The sequence below is a fragment of the Salmo trutta genome, chromosome 26, assembly GCF_901001165.1.
Source record: "Salmo trutta chromosome 26, fSalTru1.1, whole genome shotgun sequence".
NCBI lineage: Eukaryota > Metazoa > Chordata > Actinopteri > Salmoniformes > Salmonidae > Salmo > Salmo trutta.
The window spans coordinates 47,245,981-47,266,854 of NC_042982.1; the positions used below are offsets into that span (position 1 = coordinate 47,245,981).

General features: G+C 45.3%; 1 protein-coding gene across 1 annotated transcript in view; it reads right to left on the reverse strand.

The window, feature by feature from the left end:
• The window catches only part of LOC115163940 (contactin-5), a 509,156-nt gene that overhangs the window by 96,784 nt on the left and 391,498 nt on the right, over nt 1–20,874 (reverse strand). Inside the window, exons 13-15 of the mRNA XM_029716131.1 lie at nt 17,592–17,719; nt 14,463–14,638; nt 8,130–8,247 (exon numbers count right to left, since the gene is read on the reverse strand). Of these exons, the coding sequence (XP_029571991.1) occupies nt 8,130–8,247; nt 14,463–14,638; nt 17,592–17,719 (422 nt within the window). The remainder of the gene's footprint in view (nt 1–8,129; nt 8,248–14,462; nt 14,639–17,591; nt 17,720–20,874) is intronic.

Below are 20,874 nucleotides of genomic sequence, written 5' to 3' on the forward strand. Positions count from 1 at the left end.
CTCCCTCCCTCTCTACTCTCCCTCTCCTCTCTACTCTCCCCTCTCTACTCTCCCCTCTCTACTCACCCCTCTCCCTCTCTACTCTCCCCTCTCCCTCTCTACTTTCCCCCTCTACTCTCCCCTTTCCCTCTCCCTCTCTACTCTCCCCTCTCTACTCTCCCGTCTCAACACATTACACTGCACCTATCTGCTGTATTTGTCTACCTAGCTAGAGGCTGGGGAAGAGCATGGGTGGTATGCTGAGGAGAAGACAGGGGAGAGTGTAGAGTATTGTCACTGAAAATGTCTCTCTAGAGTTATACCTGGTAGTTGGCCAGGGACAGGGCCTGTCTCTCTAGAGTTATACCTGGTAGTTGGCCAGGGACAGGGCCTGTCTCTCTAGAGTTATACCTGGTAGTTGGACAGGGACAGGGCCTGTCTCTCTAGAGTTATACCTGGTAGTTGGCCAGGGACAGGGCCTGTCTCTCTAGAGTTATACCTGGTAGTTGGCCAGGGCCTGTCTTTCTAGAGTTATACCTGGTAGTTGGCCAGGGACAAGGACAGGGCCTGTCTCTCTAGAGTTATACCTGGTAGTTGGCCAGGGACAGGGCCTGTCTCTCTAGAGTTATACCTGGTAGTTGGCCAGGGACAGGGACGCGACCAGTCTCTCTAGAGTTATACCTGGTAGTTGGCCAGGGACAGGGTCTGTCTCTCTAGAGTTATACCTGGTAGTTGGCCAGGGACAGGGCCTGTCTCTCTAGAGTTATACCTGGTAGTTGGCCAGGGACAGGGCCTGTCTCTCTAGAGTTATACCTGGTAGTTGGCCAGGGACGGGACCTGTCTCTCTAGAGTTATACCTGGTAGTTGGCCAGGGACAGGGTCTGTCTCTCTAGAGTTATACCTGGTAGTTGGCCAGGGACGGGACCTGTCTCTCTAGAGTTATACCTGGTAGTTGGCCAGGGACAGGGCCTGTCTCTCTAGAGTTATACCTGGTAGTTGGCCAGGGCCTGTCTTTCTAGAGTTATACCTGGTAGTTGGCCAGGGACAAGGACAGGGCCTGTCTCTCTAGAGTTATACCTGGTAGTTGGCCAGGGACAGGGCCTGTCTCTCTAGAGTTATACCTGGTAGTTGGCCAGGGACAGGGACGCAACCTGTCTCTCTAGAGTTATACCTGGTAGTTGGCCAGGGACAGGGCCTGTCTCTCTAGAGTTATACCTGGTAGTTGGCCAGGGACAGGGCCTGTCTCTCTAGAGTTATACCTGGTAGTTGGCCAGGGACAGGGCCTGTCTCTCTAGAGTTATACCTGGTAGTTGGCCAGGGACAGGGACGCGACCAGTCTCTCTAGAGTTATACCTGGTAGTTGGCCAGGGACAGGGTCTGTCTCTCTAGAGTTATACCTGGTAGTTGGCCAGGGACAGGGCCTGTCTCTCTAGAGTTATACCTGGTAGTTGGCCAGGGACAGGGCCTGTCTCTCTAGAGTTATACCTGGTAGTTGGCCAGGGACGGGACCTGTCTCTCTAGAGTTATACCTGGTAGTTGGCCAGGGACAGGGTCTGTCTCTCTAGAGTTATACCTGGTAGTTGGCCAGGGACGGGACCTGTCTCTCTAGAGTTATACCTGGTAGTTGGCCAGGGACAGGGCCTGTCTCTCTAGAGTTATACCTGGTAGTTGGCCAGGGACAGGGCCTGTCTCTCTAGAGTTATACCTGGTAGTTGGCCAGGGACAGGGCCTGTCTCTCTGGAGTTATACCTCGTAGTTGGCCAGGGACAACTGAGAATGGGAATTGCAGTATTTTATTTTCTCCAACTGCTCATTTCAAACAATGGTCGCCACCGTGTCTCACTGTCATATAGAAGCAAGAGAGAAGAAGCAACTGACATCAGAAACAGTGAGAACATGATAGACTGCATCTTACCTTTAGCATTTGTAGCTAGTTAGGTAAACGTGTCAGAAATGTAAATGCCAACTGTGCAAATGTTTTCTAATTAACGGAAAGGGGAAATTGATATTTGACCAATTAAGCCCTTATTCTACTTATCCAGAGCTAGATGCTGGTATAAAAGGACTTGCTTAGCGACTACAGTTTCCTCCTGATTCAGCTCACACGAGCACTGAACCCAGGACCTCTGCCTTGCTAGCACACAAAAAAGTTTACCGTTTGGTGGTGCAAGTGCAGGCTGAGAAGTACGTTTCACACCTGTACCAATCCAGTCATGGTGCTTAATGCTAGTTAACGACGGAATCGCCAAACTACCTTAACTTCCTTCAAACTGCACGGAGAGACATAACATTGCATCCATGAGTTCATCTGACTTTGGGTAAGCAGGAAAAGGGCTTGATTGCCAAAATCTTGCAGTATCCCTTTAAGTGAATACTGGTATCGATTCTTTTAATTTACTGATACACTGGTATTATTAGCTCCTGTCAATCAGCCCATCTCTTCTACATACATACATATGCTCTTTAGCTTCCATTATCTTCTCTCCATCTACATTACCCTGTCACAGCCTAACACGGGGTTAATGCATTACCCTGTCACAGTCTAACAAGGAGTTAATGCATTACCCTGTCACAGCCTAACAATGGGTTCATGCATTACCCTGTCACAGCCTAACAAGGGGTTAATGCATTACCTTGTCACAGTCTAACCAAGGGGTTAATGCATTACCCTGTTTGAGCCTAACAATGGGTTAATGCATTACCCTGTCACAGCCTAACAAGGGGTTACTGCATTACCCTGTCACAGTCTAACAAGGGGTTAATGCATTACCCTGTCACAGTCTAACCAAGGGGTTCATGCATTACCCTGTCACAGTCTAACAAGGGGTTAATGCATTACCCTGTCACAGTCTAACAAGGGGTTAATGCATTACCCTGTCACAGTCTAACAAGGGGTTAATGCATTACCCTGTCACAGCCTAACAAGGGGTTAATGCATTACCCTGTCACAGTCTAACAAGGAGTTAATGCATTACCCTGTCACAGCCTAACAATGGGTTAATGCATTACCCTGTCACAGTCTAACAATGGGTTAATGCATTACCCTGTCACAGTCTAACAAGGGGTTAATGCATTACCCTGTTTGAGCCTAACAATGGGTTAATGCATTACCCTGTCACAGCCTAACAAGGGGTTACTGCATTACCCTGTCACAGTCTAACAAGTGGTTAATGCATTACCCTGTCACAGTCTAACCAAGGGGTTCATGCATTACCCTGTCACAGTCTAACAAGGGGTTAATGCATTACCCTGTCACAGTCTAACAAGGGGTTAATGCATTACCCTGTCACAGTCTAACAAGGGGTTAATGCATTACCCTGTCACAGCCTAACAAGGGGTTAATGCATTACCCTGTCACAGTCTAACAAGGAGTTAATGCATTACCCTGTCACAGTCTAACAAGGGGTTAATGCATTATTTGTAAATTATATCAGGACAGGGATGAGAACAGGGAGATTCATCCCCATCAGGACAGGGATGAGAACAGGGAGATTCATCCCCACCAGGACAGGATGGAGAACAGGGAGATTCATCCCCATCAGAAGGAGAACAGGGAGATTCATCCCCATTAGGACAGGGGGGAGAACAGAGAGATTCATCCCCCCAGGACAGAGAGGAGAACAGGGAGATTCATCCCCACCAGGACAGGGATGAGAACAGGGAGATTCATCCCCATCAGAAAGAGAACAGGGAGATTCATCCCCACAAGGACAGGGATGAGAACAGGGAGATTCATCCCCACCAGGACAGGGATGAGAAGAGGGAGATTCATCCCCATTAGGACAGGGAGGAGAACAGGGAGATTCATCCCCATTAGGACAGGGATGAGAACAGGGAGATTCATCCCCATTAGGACAGGGAGGAGAACAGGGAGATTCATCCCCACCAGGACAGGGAGATTCATCCCCATTAGGACAGGGATGAGAACAGGGAGATTCATCCCCACCAGGACACGGATGAGAACAGGGAGATTCATCCCCATTAGGACAGGAAGGAGAACAGGGAGATTCATCCCCACCAGGACAGGGAGGAGAACAGGGAGATTCATCCCCACCAGGACAGGGATGAGAACAGGGAGATTCATCCCCATTAGGACAAGGATGAGAACAGGGAGATTCATCCCCATTAGGACAGGGCGGAGAACAGGGAGATTCATCCCCATTAGGACAGGAAGGAGAACAGGGAGATTCATCCCCACCAGGACAGGGAGATTCATCCCCATTAGGACAGGTATGAGAACAGGGAGATACATCCCCATTAGGACAGGAAGGAGAACAGGGAGATTAATCCCCATTAGGACAGGGATGAGATCAGGGAGATTCATCCCCACCAGGACAGAGACGAGAACAGGGAGATTCATCCCCACCAGGACAGAGAGGATAAACCCTGATAAACCCTGAAGGGGTGTGTATATCAGAGAGGGAGAAACACGTGTTTATGTGTGTGTTTGTTTCTGAGAGAGTGTGTGTGCGTACATTTGCCTGTGTGTGTTTGTGTGTGTGTGGGGGGGGGATTTGCCCATTACTCCACTGTCATCAATAGTTGAAGGCTGAATTTATCTCCTCATTTCAAGCCATCAGCCCTTTCAATCTTCTAGCTCGTTCCTCTCCACATGTAGAATGACACTTTCCCAGACGGACAGTGGGTGTGTGTTGTGATGAACTGTCTGTCTGTCTGTCTGTCTGTCTGTCTGTCTGTCTGTCTGTCTGTCTGTCTGTCTGTCTGTCTGTCTGTCTGTCTGTCTGTCTGTCTGTCTGTCTGTCTGTCTGTCTGTCTGTCTGTCTGTCTGTCTGTCTGTCTGCCTGCCTGCCTGCCTGCCTGCCTGCCTGCCTGCCTGCCTGCCTGCCTGCCTGCCTGCCTGCCTGCCTGCCTGCCTGCCTGCCTGCCTGCCTGCCTGCCTGCCTGTCTGTCTGTCTGTCTGTCTGTCTGTCTCACTGAGTGATTCACTGAGTCTCTGTGTTGACGTTGATACACGTGACAGTGTGATTCACTGAGTGATTCACTGAGTCTCTGTGTTGACGTTGATACACGTGACAGTGTGATTCACTGAGTGATTCACTGAGTCTCTGTGTTGACGTTGATAAACGTGACAGTGTGATTCACTGAGTGATTCACTGAGTCTCTGTGTTGACGTTGATACACGTGACAGTGTGATTCACTGAGTGATTCACTGAGTCTCTGTGTTGATGTTGATAAACGGGACAGTGTGATTCACTGAGTCTCTGTGTTGATGTTGATACACGTGACAGTGTGATTCACTGAGTGACATACGGGGTTGTGTGACCTTTAGATGGATTGATTCTCAGGTTTACAAGACTTGGGTGCAAAGTCAGTAACTATAAAATCCTTCAGACGACAGTGACTCTGGGTCGTCATTGTATTTAGGTATTTGCATATGGCTCTTAGTATAGGAAAATACAGGTTACATTATTTTTACTCAATATAATGTCAGGAAAATACAGGTTATTTTCTTATTTTGTTTATTTCACCTTTATTTAACCAGGTAGGCGAGTGAGAACAAGTTCTCATTTACAACTGCGACCTGGCCAAGATAAAGCAAAGCAGTTCGACACATACAACAACACAGAGTTACACATAAACAAACGTACAGTCAATAACACAATAGGGAAAAAAATCGATGTACAGTGTGTGCAAATGTAGAAGAGTAGGGAGGTAAGGCAAATAGGCCATAGAGGCCAAATAATTACAATTTAGCATTAAATTATTATCTTTACTATAATGAATACTGGTACTCAGCGTTCAGCCTTCACAAAATCCATAGCAATGTAGTTATTTTATTTAATTGAAATGTCCTTTACAGGAGAGAATAAGTCATATATACAACACATAGTATAATTGTCATGTCCTGACCAGTAATAGGGGTTATTTGTTATTGTAGTTTGGTCAGGATGTGGCAGAGGGTATTTGTTTTATGTGGTTCGGGGTGGTGGTTTGTTTAGTAGGGTATTTGATTTATGTATTCCGGGGGTTTTTGGGCACTGTTCTATGTTAGTGTATTTCTATGTTCTGTCTAGTCTTTTGTATTTCTATGTTTGTTAATTGGGGTTGGACTCTCAATTGGAGGCAGGTGTTTTCTAGTTGCCTCTGATTGAGAGTCCTATATATAGGTATGTGTTTGTTGAGTACTTTGTGGGAGATTATGATGTGTATAGCTTTGTGCCTGACCAGCCTGTGAATAGTCGTTGTGTTTTCTTTGTGTTTGTTTTGGTTCTCCTCCTTATCCGTTTAGAATAAAGAAGATGAGTGCACATTTCCCTGCTGCATTTTGGTCTAAATCCGACGTCAACCGTTACAGAATCTCCCACCAAACAAGGACCAAGCAGCGGGGTAAGGAGCATCGGAACAAGTATATGGACTATCAGGAGAATTGGACCTGGGAGGAAATTCTGGACGGGGCTGGACCATGGCATCAGGCTGGGGATTACCGTCTCCCACCAGAGGAGATTGAAGCAGACAAGGCAGAGCGGCGAAGGTATGAAGTCATATACGCGCCAATAAAGCACGAGAGGAAACGCCAATAATTTTTTTTGGGGGGGGGCACACGGGTAGTTTGGCTGGGCCAAGGGTGAGCCCTAAGCCAGCTACCCGTGCTTATATGCAGGATCGTATGGAGTGGAGGGCGCCGAGGTTTGCAGAAGTGCGCACGATCTCACCCATACGCACGCACAGTCCAGTGCGAGTGATCCCAGCCCCTCGCAGATGCCGTGCTAGAGTGGGCATCCAGCCTGGTAGGAGGTTGCCTGCGCAGCGTGTCTGGTCATCGATGTGCCTCCTAGGTCCAGGCTACCCTACGCCCGCTCTACGTACGGTAACCATCAGGGTTGTGTAGGAGGTGCGATCGTGACCGCCTGTGCGCCTCCACGACCCAGTATATCCACAACCAGCATTACGCACCAGGCCTCCAGTGCGTCAGCCCAGTCCAACTCAGCCTGTTCCCGCTCCCCGCACTAGCCCTGAGGTGCGTGTCCCCAAACTGGAATTTCCAGTACCAGCACCACGCATCAGGCTTCCAGTGCGGCAGCCCAGTCCAACTCAGCCTATTCCCACTCCCCGCACTAGCCCTGAGGTGCGTGTCCCCAGCCTGGTACCTCCACTACCAGCCCCACGCATCAGGCTCCCAGTGCATCAGCCCAGCCTCGAGCTTCCGACTACAGTGCCCCGTCCAGAGTGTCCGGAAACAGTGCCCCGTCCAGAGTGTCCGGAAACAGTGCCCCGTCCAGAGTGTCCGGAAACAGTGCCCCGTCCAGAGTGTCCGGAAACAGTGCCCCGTCCAGAGTGTCCGGAAACAGTGCCCCGTCCAGAGTGTCCGGAAACAGTACCCCGTCCAGAGTGTCCGGAAACAGTGCCCCGTCCAGAGTGTCCGGAAACAGTGCCCCGTCCAGAGTGTCCGGAAACAGTGCCCCGTCCAGAGTGTCCGGAAACAGTGCCCCGTCCAGAGTGTCCGGAAACAGTGCCCCGTCCAGAGTGTCCGGAAACAGTGCCCGTCCAGAGTGTCCGGAAACAGTGCCCCGTCCAGAATATTTGGAAACAGTGCCCGTCCAGAGTGTCCGGAAACAGTGCCCCGTCCAGAATATTTGGAAACAGTGCCCCGTCCAGAGTGTCCAGAAACAGTACCCCGTCCAGAGTATTCGGAAACAGTGCCCCGTCCAGAGTATTCGGCAACAGTGCCCCGTCCAGAGTATTCGGAAACAGTGCCCCGTCCAGAGTATTCGGAAACAGTGCCCCATCCAGAGTGTCCAGAAACAGTGCCCCGTCCAGAGTGTCCGGAAACAGTGCCCCATCCAGAGTATTCGGCAACAGTGCCCCGTCCAGAGTATCCGGTAAGAGTGTCTAGCCCGGAACCGAGTGAGACGGCCTACAGTTCGGATCCAAGAGAGACGGCCCACTGTTCAGAGCCGAGTGAGAGGTTCTACAGTCCGGAACCGAGTGAGTCTGCCTGCGGTCCAGAGCCGAGTGAGTCTGCCTGCGGTCCGGAACCGAGTGAGTCTGCCTGCGGTCCGGAACCGAGTGAGTCTGCCTATAACTCCGAACTGTGTGAGTCTGCCTATAACTCCGAACTGTGTGAGTCTGCCTATAACTCTGAACTGTGTGAGTCTGCCTACAGCTCGGAACCGAGTGAGTATGCCTACAGTCTGGATCTTCCAGAGTTGGTCCACAGTCCGGAGCCCCCAGAGACGCTCTACAGCTCTGAACATTGTGCAGGGGTGGACTGATCAGGGGGTGGCTGTAGACCAGAACCTGAGCCACCTCCAGTATAGGTGGGATGGGGAGGGGGGGTGTAGCACAGGTGCAGTCGTTGACGGCAGCCACCCTCCCTTTCCTCCCTTTAGTTTAGGGGATTTATGTTTGTTTTGGGGTAATTTTGTTTTTTGTGTGAGGTGCATCTGGGGTCTGCACCTTTGGGGGGGGGGGGGTACTGTCATGTCCTGACCAGTAATAGGGGTTATTTGTTATTGTAGTTTGGTCAGGATGTGGCAGAGGGTATTTGTTTTATGTGGTTCGGGTGGTGGTTTGTTTAGTAGGGTATTTGATTCATGTATTCCGGGGGTTTTTGGGCTCTGTTCTATGTTAGTGTATTTCTATGTTCTGTCTAGTCTTTTGTATTTCTACGTTTTGTTAATTGGGGTTGGACTCTCAATTGGAGGCAGGTGTTTTCCAGTTGCCTCTGATTGAGAGTCCTATATATAGGTATGTGTTTGTTGAGTACTTTGTGGGAGATTATGCTGTGTATAGCTTTGTGCCTTACCAGCCTGTGAATAGTCGTTGTGTTTTCTTTGTGTATGTGTTTGTTTTGGTTCTCCTTCTTGTCTGTTTATAATAAAGAAGATGAGTGCACATTTCCCCGCTGCATTTTGGTCTAAATCCGACGTCAACCGTTAATAATAATATTTTAATACAGCGCATTCAGAAAGAATTCAGACCCCTTAACTTTTTCCACATTTTGTCACAGTAGAGCCATATTCTAAAATGTATTAAATATGTTTTTTTTCTTTCTCATCAATCTACACACAATACCCCATAATGACGAAGTGAACGTTTTTTTAGAAATGTTTGCAAAATTATTAAAAAGAAAAAACAGAAATACCTTATTTAAATAAGTATTCAGACCCTTTGATATGAGATTCGAAATTGAGCTCAGGTGCATCCTGTTTCCATTGATCATCCTTGAGATGTTTCTACATCTTGACTGGAGTTCACCTGTGGTAAATTCAATTGATTGGGGCCTCCTGAGTAGTGCAGTGGTCTAAGGCTAGCTGTGCCACTAAAGATCCTGGTTCGAGTCCAGCCGGCCGGCCGCGACCAGGAGACCCATGAGGTGGCGCACAATTGGCCCAGCGTCGTCCGGGTTAGGGGAGGGTTTGGCTGGCAGGGGTGTTCATGTCCCATCGCGCACTAGCAACTCCTGTGGAAATCCGGGCGCAATGCACGCTGATACGGTCGCCAGGTGTACGATGTTTCCTCTGACACATTGGTGCGGCTGGCTTCCGGGTTAAGCGTGCATCAATGTGTCAAGAAGCAGTGAGGCTTGGCTGGGTTGTGTTTCGGAGGACGCATGGCTCTCGACCTTCGCCTCTCCTGAGTCCGTACGGGAGTTGCAGCGATAGGACAAGACTATAACTATCAATTGGACAACATGAAATTGGGGAGAAAAAGGGGTAAAAAATAATCATAATAATAATAAGTCAATTGATTGGACATGATTTGGAAAGGCACACACCTGTCTATACAAGGTCCCACAGTTGACAGTGCATGTCAGAGCAAAAAACAAGTCATGAGGTCAAAGTAATTGTCTGTAGAGCGCAGAGACAGGATCGTGTCGAGGCACAGATCTGGGGAAGGGTACCAAAACATTTCTGCAGCATTGAAGGTCCCCAAGAACACAGTAGCCACCATCATTCTTAAATGGAAGAAGTTTGGAAAAACAATACGCTTTCAAGAGCTGGTCAACCAGCCAAACTGAGCAATCGGGGAAGAAGGGCCTTAGTCAGGGTGGTGAGAGAGAACCTGGGGCGAAGGTTCACCTTCCAACAGGACAACGACCCTAAGCACACAGCCAAGACAACGCAGGAGTGGCTTCGGGACAAGTCTCTTAATATCCTTGTGTGGACCAGCCAGAGCCCGGACTTGAACCCAATCGAACATCTCTGGAGAGACCTGAAAATAGCTCGAGAGGATCTGCAGAGAAGAATTGGAGAAACTCCCTAAACACAGGGGCGCCATGCTTGTAGCGTCATACCCAAGAAGACTCAAGGCTGTATTCACTGCCAAAGGTGCTTCAACAAAGTACTGAGTAAAGGGTGTGAATACCTATGTACTGTAAATGTAATATTTCTGTTTTTTTATTTTTATACATTTGCAAAAATTTCGAAAAAACTGTTTTTTTCTTTGTCGTTATGGGGTATTGTGAGTAGATTGATGGAAAAAAACAATTCAATACATTTTAGAATAAGGCTGTAATGTAACAAAAGGGGGTCTGAATACTTTCTGAATGCACTGTATATACACTTAACAAAAATACAAACAAAACATGCAACATTTTCAAAGGTTTTACTGAGTTACAGTTAACGTATGGAAATTAGTCAATTGAAATTATTTCATTAAGGCCCTAATCTATAGATTTCACATGACTGGGAATTCAGATATACATCTGTTGGTAACAAATACCTTATAGAGGTCGATCGATTAATAGGGCCGATTTCAAGTTTTCATAACAATTGGTAATCGGCATTGTTGGACGCCGATTACATTGCACACCATGAGGAGACTGCGTGGCAGGCTGACCACCTGTTACGTGAGTGCAGCAAGGAGCCAAGGTAAATTGCTAGCTAGCATTAAACTTATCTTATAAAAAAAACAAATCAATCTTAAAATAATCACTAGTTAACTACACATGGTTGATGATAGCTTGTCCGGCGTTGCAAATAATCAATGCGGTGCCTGTTCATTTATCATCGAATCACAGCCTATTTCACCAAACTGGTGATGATTTAACAAGCGCATTCGCGAAAAAAGTACTGTAGTTGCACCAATGTACAATTGGGGGAGAAGGGCCTTGGTCAGGGAGGTGACCAACAACCCGATTGTGACTCTTGACAGAGCTCCAGAGTTCCTCTGTGGAGATGCGAGAACCTTCCAGAAGGACAACCATCTCTGCAGCACTCCATTAATCAGGCCTTTATGGTTGAGTGGCCAGATGGAAGCCACTCCTCAGTAAAAGACACATTACAGCCTGCTTGGAGTTTGCCAAAAGTCACCTAAAGACAACAAGCAACAAGATTCTCTGGTCTGATTAAACCAAGATTTAACTCTTTGGCCTGAATGCCAAGCGTCACGTCTGGAGGAAACCTGGAACCATCCCTACGGTGAAGCATGGTGGTGGCAGCATCATGCGGTGGGGATGTTTTTCAGCGGCAGGGACTGGGAGACTAGTCAGGATCGAGGGAAAGATGAACTGAGCAAAGTACAGAGAGATTCTTGATTAAAACCTGCTCCAGAGCGGTCTGGACCTCAGACTGGGGTGAAGGTTCACCTTCCAACAGGACAATGACCATGCATATTTAGTTCAAAGAAATTCATGTTAGCAGGCAATATTAACTAGGGAAATTGTGTCACTTCTCTTGCATTCTGTGCAAGCAGAGTCAGGGTATATGCAGCAGTTTGGGCCGCCTGGCTCGTTGTGAACTGTGTGAAGACCATTTCTTCCTAACAAAGACCGTAATTAATTTGCCAGAAGTTTACACAATTATGACATAACATGGTTGTGCAATGTAACAGCAATATTTAGACATATGGATGCCACCCGTTAGATAAAATACAGAATGTTTTGTTTTCGAAATGATAGTTTCCGGATTTTACCATATTAATGACCAAAGGCTCGTATTTCTGTGTGTTTATTATATTGTAATTAAGTCTATGATTTGATATTTGATAGAGCAGTCTGACTGAGCGGTGGTAGGCAGCAGCAGGCTCGTAAGCATTCATTCAAACAGCACTTTCCTGCATTTTCCAGTAGCAATGCTTGCTTCACAGCGCTGTTTATGACTACAAGCCAATCAACCCCCGAGATTAAGCTAGCAATACTATAGTGCCTATAAGAACATCCAAATGACTTAAATGTAGTCAAAGGTATATGAAATACAGAGAAATAGTCCTATAATTCCTATAATAACTACAACCTAAAACTTCTTAACTAGGAATATTGAAGACTCATGTTAAAAGGAACCAACAGCTTTCATATGTTCTCATGTTCTGAGCAAGGAACTTAAACGTTAGCTTTTTTACATGACACATATTGCACTTTTACTTTCTTCTCCAACACTGTGTTTTTGCATTATATAAACCAAATTGAACATGTTTCATTATTTATTTGAGACTAAACTGATTTTTATTTATGTATTATATTAAGTTAAAATAAAAGTGTTTGTTCAGTATTGCTGTAATTGTCATTATTACAAATATACTAAAAATCGGGCGATTAATCGGTACCGGCCTTTTTTGGTCCTCCAATAATCGGTATCGGCGTTGGAAAATCATAATCGGTCGACCTCTAATACCTTAACAAAAAAGACCGTGGGTCAGAAAACCAGTCAGTATCTGGTGTGACCACCATTTATTTGCCTCATGCAGCGCAACACATCTCCTTTGCATATAGTTGATCAGGCTGTTGATTGTGGCCTGTGGAATGTTGTCCCTCTCCTCTTCAATGGCTGTGCGAAGTTGCTGGATATTGGTGGGAACTGTAACACGATGTCATACACTTCGATCCAGAGCATCCCAAACATGCTCAATGGGTGACATGTCTGGTGAGTATGCAGGTCATGGAAGAACTGGGACATTTTTCAGCTTCCAGGAATTGTGAGCAGATCCTTGCGACATGGGGCTGTGCATTATCATGCTGAAACATGAGGTGATGGCGGCGGATGAATGGCACGACAAACGGGCCTCAGGATTTGGTCACGGTATCTCTATGCATTCAAATTGCCATCAATAAAATGTAATTGTGCTCGTTGTCCGTAGCTTATGCCTGCCCATAGCATAACCCCACCGCCACCATGGGAACGCTGTTCACAACATTGACATCAGCAAACCACTCGCCCACACGTTGCATACGTGCTGTTTGCCATCTGCCCGGTACAGTTGAAACTGGGATTAATTCCTAAAAGCACACTTCTCTAGCGTGCCAGTGGCCATCAGCTGTCAGGGTGGCTGGTGTCAGACGATCCCGTAGATGACGAAGCCGGATGTGGAGGTCCTGGACTGGCATGGTTACACGTGGTCTGCGGTTATGAGGCCGGTTGGACGTACTGCCAAATTCTCTAAAAGGATGTTGGAGGCGGCTTATGGTAGAGAAATGAACATTTACGCACCAAGCTGTCTGTTTGAAATACTGGCACACAGCTCGGACAACCATGCATACCCCACAAGGCATTCCACCAGAGGTCTCTTCACAGTCCCCAAGTCCAGAACAGACTATGGGAGGCGAAATACTTATTTCCCTCATTAAAAATGCAAATCAATTTATAACATTTTTGACATGCGTTTTTCTGGATTTTTTTGTTGTTATTCTGTCTCTCACTGTTCAAATAAACCTACCATTACAATTATAGACTGATCATTTCTTTGTCAGTGGGCAAATGTACAAAATCAGCAGGGGATCAAATACTTTTTTCCCTCACTGTATACACTTCGTTAATTTTGCTGGACCCCAGGAAGAGTAGCTGCTGCCTTGGCAGGAACTAAATGGGGATCTATAATAAATACAGATCCATAATAAATACAAATACTACTTGAGAACATTACCAATGTCAAACCAGTTGGAAAACGTTCCTAAGAACATTAGAAAATTAGAAATTAAATGTAATCATGTTTGAACTCTTAGGAAACATTCTGTTAAAGTAACGAAATACCAATTCATTTTTTTGTGTGTGTCAAGACGTTCCTTAAATGTTCTGAGAATGTTCCAAAGCAAAGCAACTATCCTGCACTATTCCCAGAAAGTTGTGAGAAGGTTGTTAAATAACCATAGGACAACCATGCTCTCAGAAACATACAGTTATTATAGTCATGCATGCATACATTTTACGTATGGGTGGTCCCGGAAATCGAACCCACTATCTTGGCATTGCAACTCCATACTCTGCCAAACCACATTAGTTATCAGTACTTAATATATTGACAAACTGCTGATGCAAAACCAAATTTAGAAATATATATTCTACTGTGTATTCTACTATTCTAAATGTCAACATTAAGTTGAGACCACGACTGAGTCCCCCCACCCAAAAAATAAATATATATTTAAAAATCTATATACAGTACCAGTCAAAAGTTTGGACACACCTACTCATTCAAGAGTTTTTCTTTATTTGTACTATTTTCTACATTGTAGAATAATAGTGAAGACATCAAAACTATGAAATAACACGTGGAATCATGTAGTAACCAAACAAAGTGATACTTACTGTTTGAGTATATTCAAAATGTCCACCCTCCTGTTGGAAGTTGAGGGGCTGCTGGTTGAGGAGCCACTGGAAGGTCACGTCCAGAGACGGGTCATGTGACACCCTGCAACTGAGCACCACGCTCTCCCCCACTGTCACCTCCACCCTGCTGGGGCTCAGGTCCACACGCATGGCCTCTGGAAACACAACACTGCTGCATCTTAGCACTGGCATCACAACACCTCTGGACACCACACAGCTAAAGCTAGCTTAGGACACAAGACTGCTATACCATCCTAACAGTAGACTGATACACCGTCCTAACGGTAGACTGATACACCGTCCTAACGGTAGACTGATACACCGTCCTAACGGTAGGCTGATACACCGTCCTAACAGTAGACTGCTATACCGTCCTAACGGTAGACTGCTACACCGTCCTAAAGGTAGACTCATACACCGTCCTAACGGTAGACTGCTACACCGTCCTAAAGGTAGGCTGCTACACCGTCCTAACGGTAGACTCATACACCGTCCTAACGGTAGACTGCTACACCGTCCTAAAGGTAGGCTGCTACACCGTCCTAACGGTAGACTGATACACCGTCCTAACGGTAGACTGATACACCGCCCTAACAGTAGACTGCTACACCGTCCTAACGGTAGACTGCTACACCGTCCTAACGGTAGGCTGCTACACCGTCCTAACGGTAGACTGATACACCGTCCTAACGGTAGACTGCTACACTGTCCTAACGGTAGACTGATACAACGTCCTAACGGTAGACTGATACACCGTCCTAACGGTAGACTGCTACACCATCCTAACAGTAGACTGATACACCATCCTAACAGTAGACTGATACACCGTCCTAACGGTAGACTGATACACCGTCCTAACGGTAGACTGATACACCGTCCTAACGGTAGACTGATACACCGCCCTAACAGTAGACTGCTACACCGTCCTAACGGTAGACTGCTACACCGTCCTAACGGTAGGCTGCTACACCGTCCTAACGGTAGACTGATACACCGTCCTAACGGTAGACTGCTACACTGTCCTAACGGTAGACTGATACAACGTCCTAACGGTAGACTGATACACCGTCCTAACGGTAGACTGCTACACCATCCTAACAGTAGACTGATACACCATCCTAACAGTAGACTGATACACCGTCCTAACGGTAGACTGATACACCGTCCTAACGGTAGACTGATACACCGTCCTAACAGTAGACTGATACACCATCACCCTGGACACAACTCTACTGTCAACTGCTCTGACTAGTAATGTAATGCCATATACTGTATGTAGGCCTGTGGCTAGCAGTACATGACAAAAATAATCACAGCTAAAAGCTAACTGTAGCAATGTCATCTTAGGACACAAAATACCTAAAGCTAGCTAGTTTGGTCCCAGATTTTTATGTGCTGGCCTTTAGCAAAATCATCTGACTATCATTGTCATGCCATACTTGTTCAGTGCATTCGGAAAGTATTCAGATCCCTTCCCTTTTTCCACATTTTGTTACGTTACAGCCTTATTCTAAAATTAATTGAATTACGTTTTTAGAGCCCCAAGAAAGGATTGTGTCGAGGCACAGATCTGGGGAAGGGTACCAACATTTTGCAGCATTGAAGGTCCCCAAGAACACAGTGGCCTCCATCATTCTCATATTGAAGCATTCAGGAGAGAAAGGCCTTGGTCAGGGAGGTGATCAACAACCTGATGGTCACTCTGACAGAGCTCCAGAGTTCCTGTGTGGAGATGGGAGAACCTTCCAGAAGGACAACCATCTCTGCAGCACTCCACCAATCAGGCCTTTATGGTAAAGTGGCCAGATGGAAGACACTCCTCAGTAAAAAGCACATGACAGCACGCTTGGACTTTGCCCAAAGGCACCTAAAGGACTCTCAGACCATGAGAAACAAGATTTTCTGGTTTGATGAAACCAAGATTGAACTTCTTGGCCTGAATGCCAAGCGTCACATCTGGAGGAAACCTGGCACCATCCCTACAGTGAAGCATGGTGGTGACAGCATCATGCTGTGGGGATGTTTTTCAGCGGCAGCGACTGGGAGACTAGTCAGGATCGAGGGAAAGATGAACAGAGCAAAGTACAGAGAGATCCTTGATGAAAACCTTCTCCAGAGCGCTCAGGACCTCAGACTGGGGCCAAGACAACGCAAGAGTGGCTTCGGGAATAGTCTCTGAATATCCTTGAGTGGCCGAGCCAGAGCCCGGACTTGAACCTGATCGAACACCTCTGGAGAGACCTGAATATAGCTGTGCTTTAATGCCTCACATCCAACCTGACAGAGCTTGAGAGGATCTGCAGAGAAGAATGGGAGAAACTCCCCAAATACAGGTGTGCCAAGCTTGTAGCGTCATACCCAAGAAGACTCAAGGCTGTAATCGCTGCCAAAGGTGCTTCAACAAAGTACTGGGTATGAATGCTAATGTAAATGTGATATTTTTTTTTATGTTATATACATTTGCAAAAATGTGTAAAAACCAGTTTTTGCTTTGTAATAATAGGGTATTGTGTGTAAATTGATGTGGGAACAAAACAGAAAACCAAATTTTTTTTTTGAATTAGGCTGTAATGTAACAAAATGCAGAAAAAGTCAAGGGGTCTGAATACTTTCACGAAAGGTCTGTATAGATTGGCTACCTTGGTTAGTATGGCATAGCAACATTAGTCAGAGGAAAAACACAAAAGAACATCTGTGATTTGGGTCCAGGGTAACTAACAACCAGGTAGCCAGATTGAATTGTCATTTGTGTCATTATCAAAACAAATCCTGCATACTAAAACCCTGAAAAGGATCAAAACGGACACTCTACACTCAGGGCCTCTTTTGATCTCAGCTGTGAATGCTGCTCATGTTCAACAGGCCCTTTTACCCTGTCAAATAGGGTGCCCTTGTAAAATGATTTTTGAATGTGAAAACCCTTTTGCTTCGCAGTCGAGTGAACACAATAAATTCCACTGGCATCCCCTCTGCCTCTCTCCCCCCCACCTCCCTCCCCACCCCCCGGCACCAGACAAAGGTGGCAGGAAACGACATTGGGGGACTGTTTACTGGTGTGTGACTGGCACTAATTTGGCAGAAAATAAAGGCCCCCTGGGCATCGCTTACCTTTTACCCAGAGCATGGCCGTCATTTCAGCCGAGCCAAACTGATTCTCGGCTCGACAGACATAGTTCCCCTCGTCAGAGCGGCTGGAGTTGATGATCCTCAGTGTGTTGTTTCGTAACAGCATTATCCTGTCAAAGGCAAAAATACAATACAAACCAAATGCCTGTTTAACTAAAACAGTTGAGTTTTTAAAGTTGTACGCAGTTTTTAGTAGTTTATAGCATTCATTAAAGTGAATTTAAATTGCTGGAAGACATCAGGCAGATCAGGACAGCTCAAAAAGTCAAAACGGCATAACAAATGAATTTCAGAGCGTATCCATTTGGGGGATTTTAAATATTTCATATTCTGTATGTTCTATCTAGCTCAGACAAGATGATCTCATTGATTTTCCAAGGGCAAGTTATGTAGTTCTATCCTTGAGCTGTTGTTCTTAATATTACGTTCCAGGAAGAGCAGCTGCTGCTCCTTGTCAAGAGGACATATGTACTGTGTACAAACTACATAAAGCTGTTTAATTGTGGACTCAAGTGAAACATTACTAGGATAGTATTCACTTTTTCTGTGTGGCCTTCAGTACTATGTCCTGAAAATAGTATTTACCACAAGGGGCAAATAACAACAGACTAATAATGCTTTCACATAGTATTTTTCGGTTTTTAGGCTGTAAAATAAAATTGGCCAATGTTTATATGACCCTCTTTACAAACCATTTTTTTTTTTACCACATTCTTGCTTGCATAGCCTTTTACACCTCAGGGCTCCCGAGTGGCACAGCGGTCTAAGGCACTGCATCTCAGTGCTAGAGGCGTCACTGCAGTCCCTGGTTTCGAATCCAGGCTGTATCACATCCGGCTGTGATTGGGAGTCCCATATGGCGGTGCACAGTTCTCTGGGTTTGATCGGTGTAGGCCGTCATTGTAAATAAAAATGTGTTCTTAACTGACTTGCATCGGGGACGAGTGGTTGTAGTGCTGTTTAGATGTGGGTGGGCTTCTGTTTGAATAAATCCATTGAATATACACCATCAAAATAAACGTATTATTAAGTAATTTATTATAAGACTAAATGTATTTTCAAAAGAATAGAATAGCATATTTGGAGTTTAATTAGGCCTATGCCCTGGGTCTGTACAGCCATGGATGCTCCATCCAAATGAAATCAATATGATGGAATATAACAGAATAAAATACAATGAATATTTTTCCCACATAACTTGTGTCAAGGGAACGTGTAGAACCGCTATCATATAAAGAAAGTGATATTTTGAAACAGAGCCCAATCCCATGCTTTTTTTATCCACATTTAATCTCTTTCCCAGCCACACCACACGCTGTTAGGGAGCAGGCATACCTTCATCATGATACCCATAGAAAATAATAGCAATCCTATTTGCGAAAGCATGTGAGTCTCGTTCATACTTCACATAGCATGCTAAACGTTTCTGAACAGTGATTTAGGCTACATTATAGCATGCTAAATGTTTCTGACCAGTGATTTAGGCTACATTATAGCATGCTAAACGTTTCTGAGCAGTGATTTAGGCTACATTATAGCATGCTAAATGTTTCTGATCAGTGATTTAGGCTACATTATAGCATGCTAAATGTTTCTGATCAGTGATTTAGGCTACATTATAGCATGCTAAATGTTTCTGATCAGTGATTTATGCTACATTATAGCATGCTAAATGTTTCTGATCAGTGATTTAGGCTACATTATAGCATGCTAAACGTTTCTGATCAGTGATTTAGGCTACATTATAGCATGCTAAATGTTTCTGATCAGTGATTTATGCTACATTATAGCATGCTGAATGTTTCTGATCGGTGATTTAGGCTACATTATAGCATGCTAAATGTTTCTGATCAGTGATTTAGGCTACATTATAGCATGCTAAATGTTTCTGATCAGTGATTTAGGCTACATTATAGCATGCTAAATGTTTATGATCAGTGATTTAGGCTACATTATAGCATGCTAAATGTTTCTGATCAGTGATTTATGCTACATTATAGCATGCTAAATGTTTATGATCAGTGATTTAGGCTACATTATAGCACGCTAAATGTTTCTGATCAGTGATTTATGCTACATTATAGCATGCTAAATGTTTCTGATCAGTGATAGATGAAACCAATTGACCAAATAGCCACTACAGATGGAGATTCAGTTAATCAAAGTCACATTGGTTGATTATCAGACAAGTCAGCGAAGTCAGTCGTTTGGTCGCGTGTAGGTCTTAGGCTACTAAACGACTGTGACTGACGAGTGAAATAATCCACTTGTTAAACTACATAACGTTGCAAAATGTTCTGATCATTGAACCAACTAGACAAGATGATAAAGAGCAGCACTCACCTCAACTTAGCTAACATTTCCCCAGCCTAATTGTAGCCTAATCAATATCCAATCTGACATGTATCGATTCATCAAGACGAGTCTCAAAACAGCGCGATGGCGCTGTCCCGATCAAAACAGCGCTGAAATTATCATCTAGTTCAGGGTTTCCCAAACTTTGGTTTTTGCCCCAGTACTACACCGCTGATTAAAATAATCCAAAGGTTCATGATTAGCTGATTATTTGAATTAACAGTGCAGTGCTAGGACAAAAACCAAAACGTGCACCCAGGACCGAGTTTGGGAAACGCTGATCTAGTTGAACACATGCGGGTAGGCTAGTGCTTCAAATCTCTTACAAGGACTAGATGACTTTGGGAGTTTCATTAATTAATAAGCCAACAATTCCCACAGTTATTCTTTATGGATCCAAAACAGGGTATGCTTAGTGGTGTGCTATACGAGAACGAGATGGGCAAGGTGACATGCCTTGCAAAAGTTAAGAACAGACCGGAGGATGGTTAACGGGCGTTGCCTAGCAACCCTCAAGAGTTTAAGAGCCTAGTGCGTGCCAAAGCCACCTCATCATTACGACCGCGTTTCATACTAGGGCCGTAGGCAGAACTGTACCGAAATGATTACTCGGTAGTTAGGTGGAAATACAATTTTGGCTTTGATAACAGCTATAACTTCAGATATGAAGAAAAGGAGGGGGAAAAAATGATCCGAATAAACATGTTAGTAAAGGAAAGGGATATAGGTAAGTCGGAGAATGGCTTAACAGATAAATAAATGTTATTTCCCACATCTCCACAAGATCAATCAACAATTATATTTCCTAATGAAGGCGAATTCCTGACAACATCAAATAAGCCTAATCTCCAATAAGATTACAACCCTGATGTTATCGGTTGAGATAAGGGCTAAACCAGGGGCGTAACTT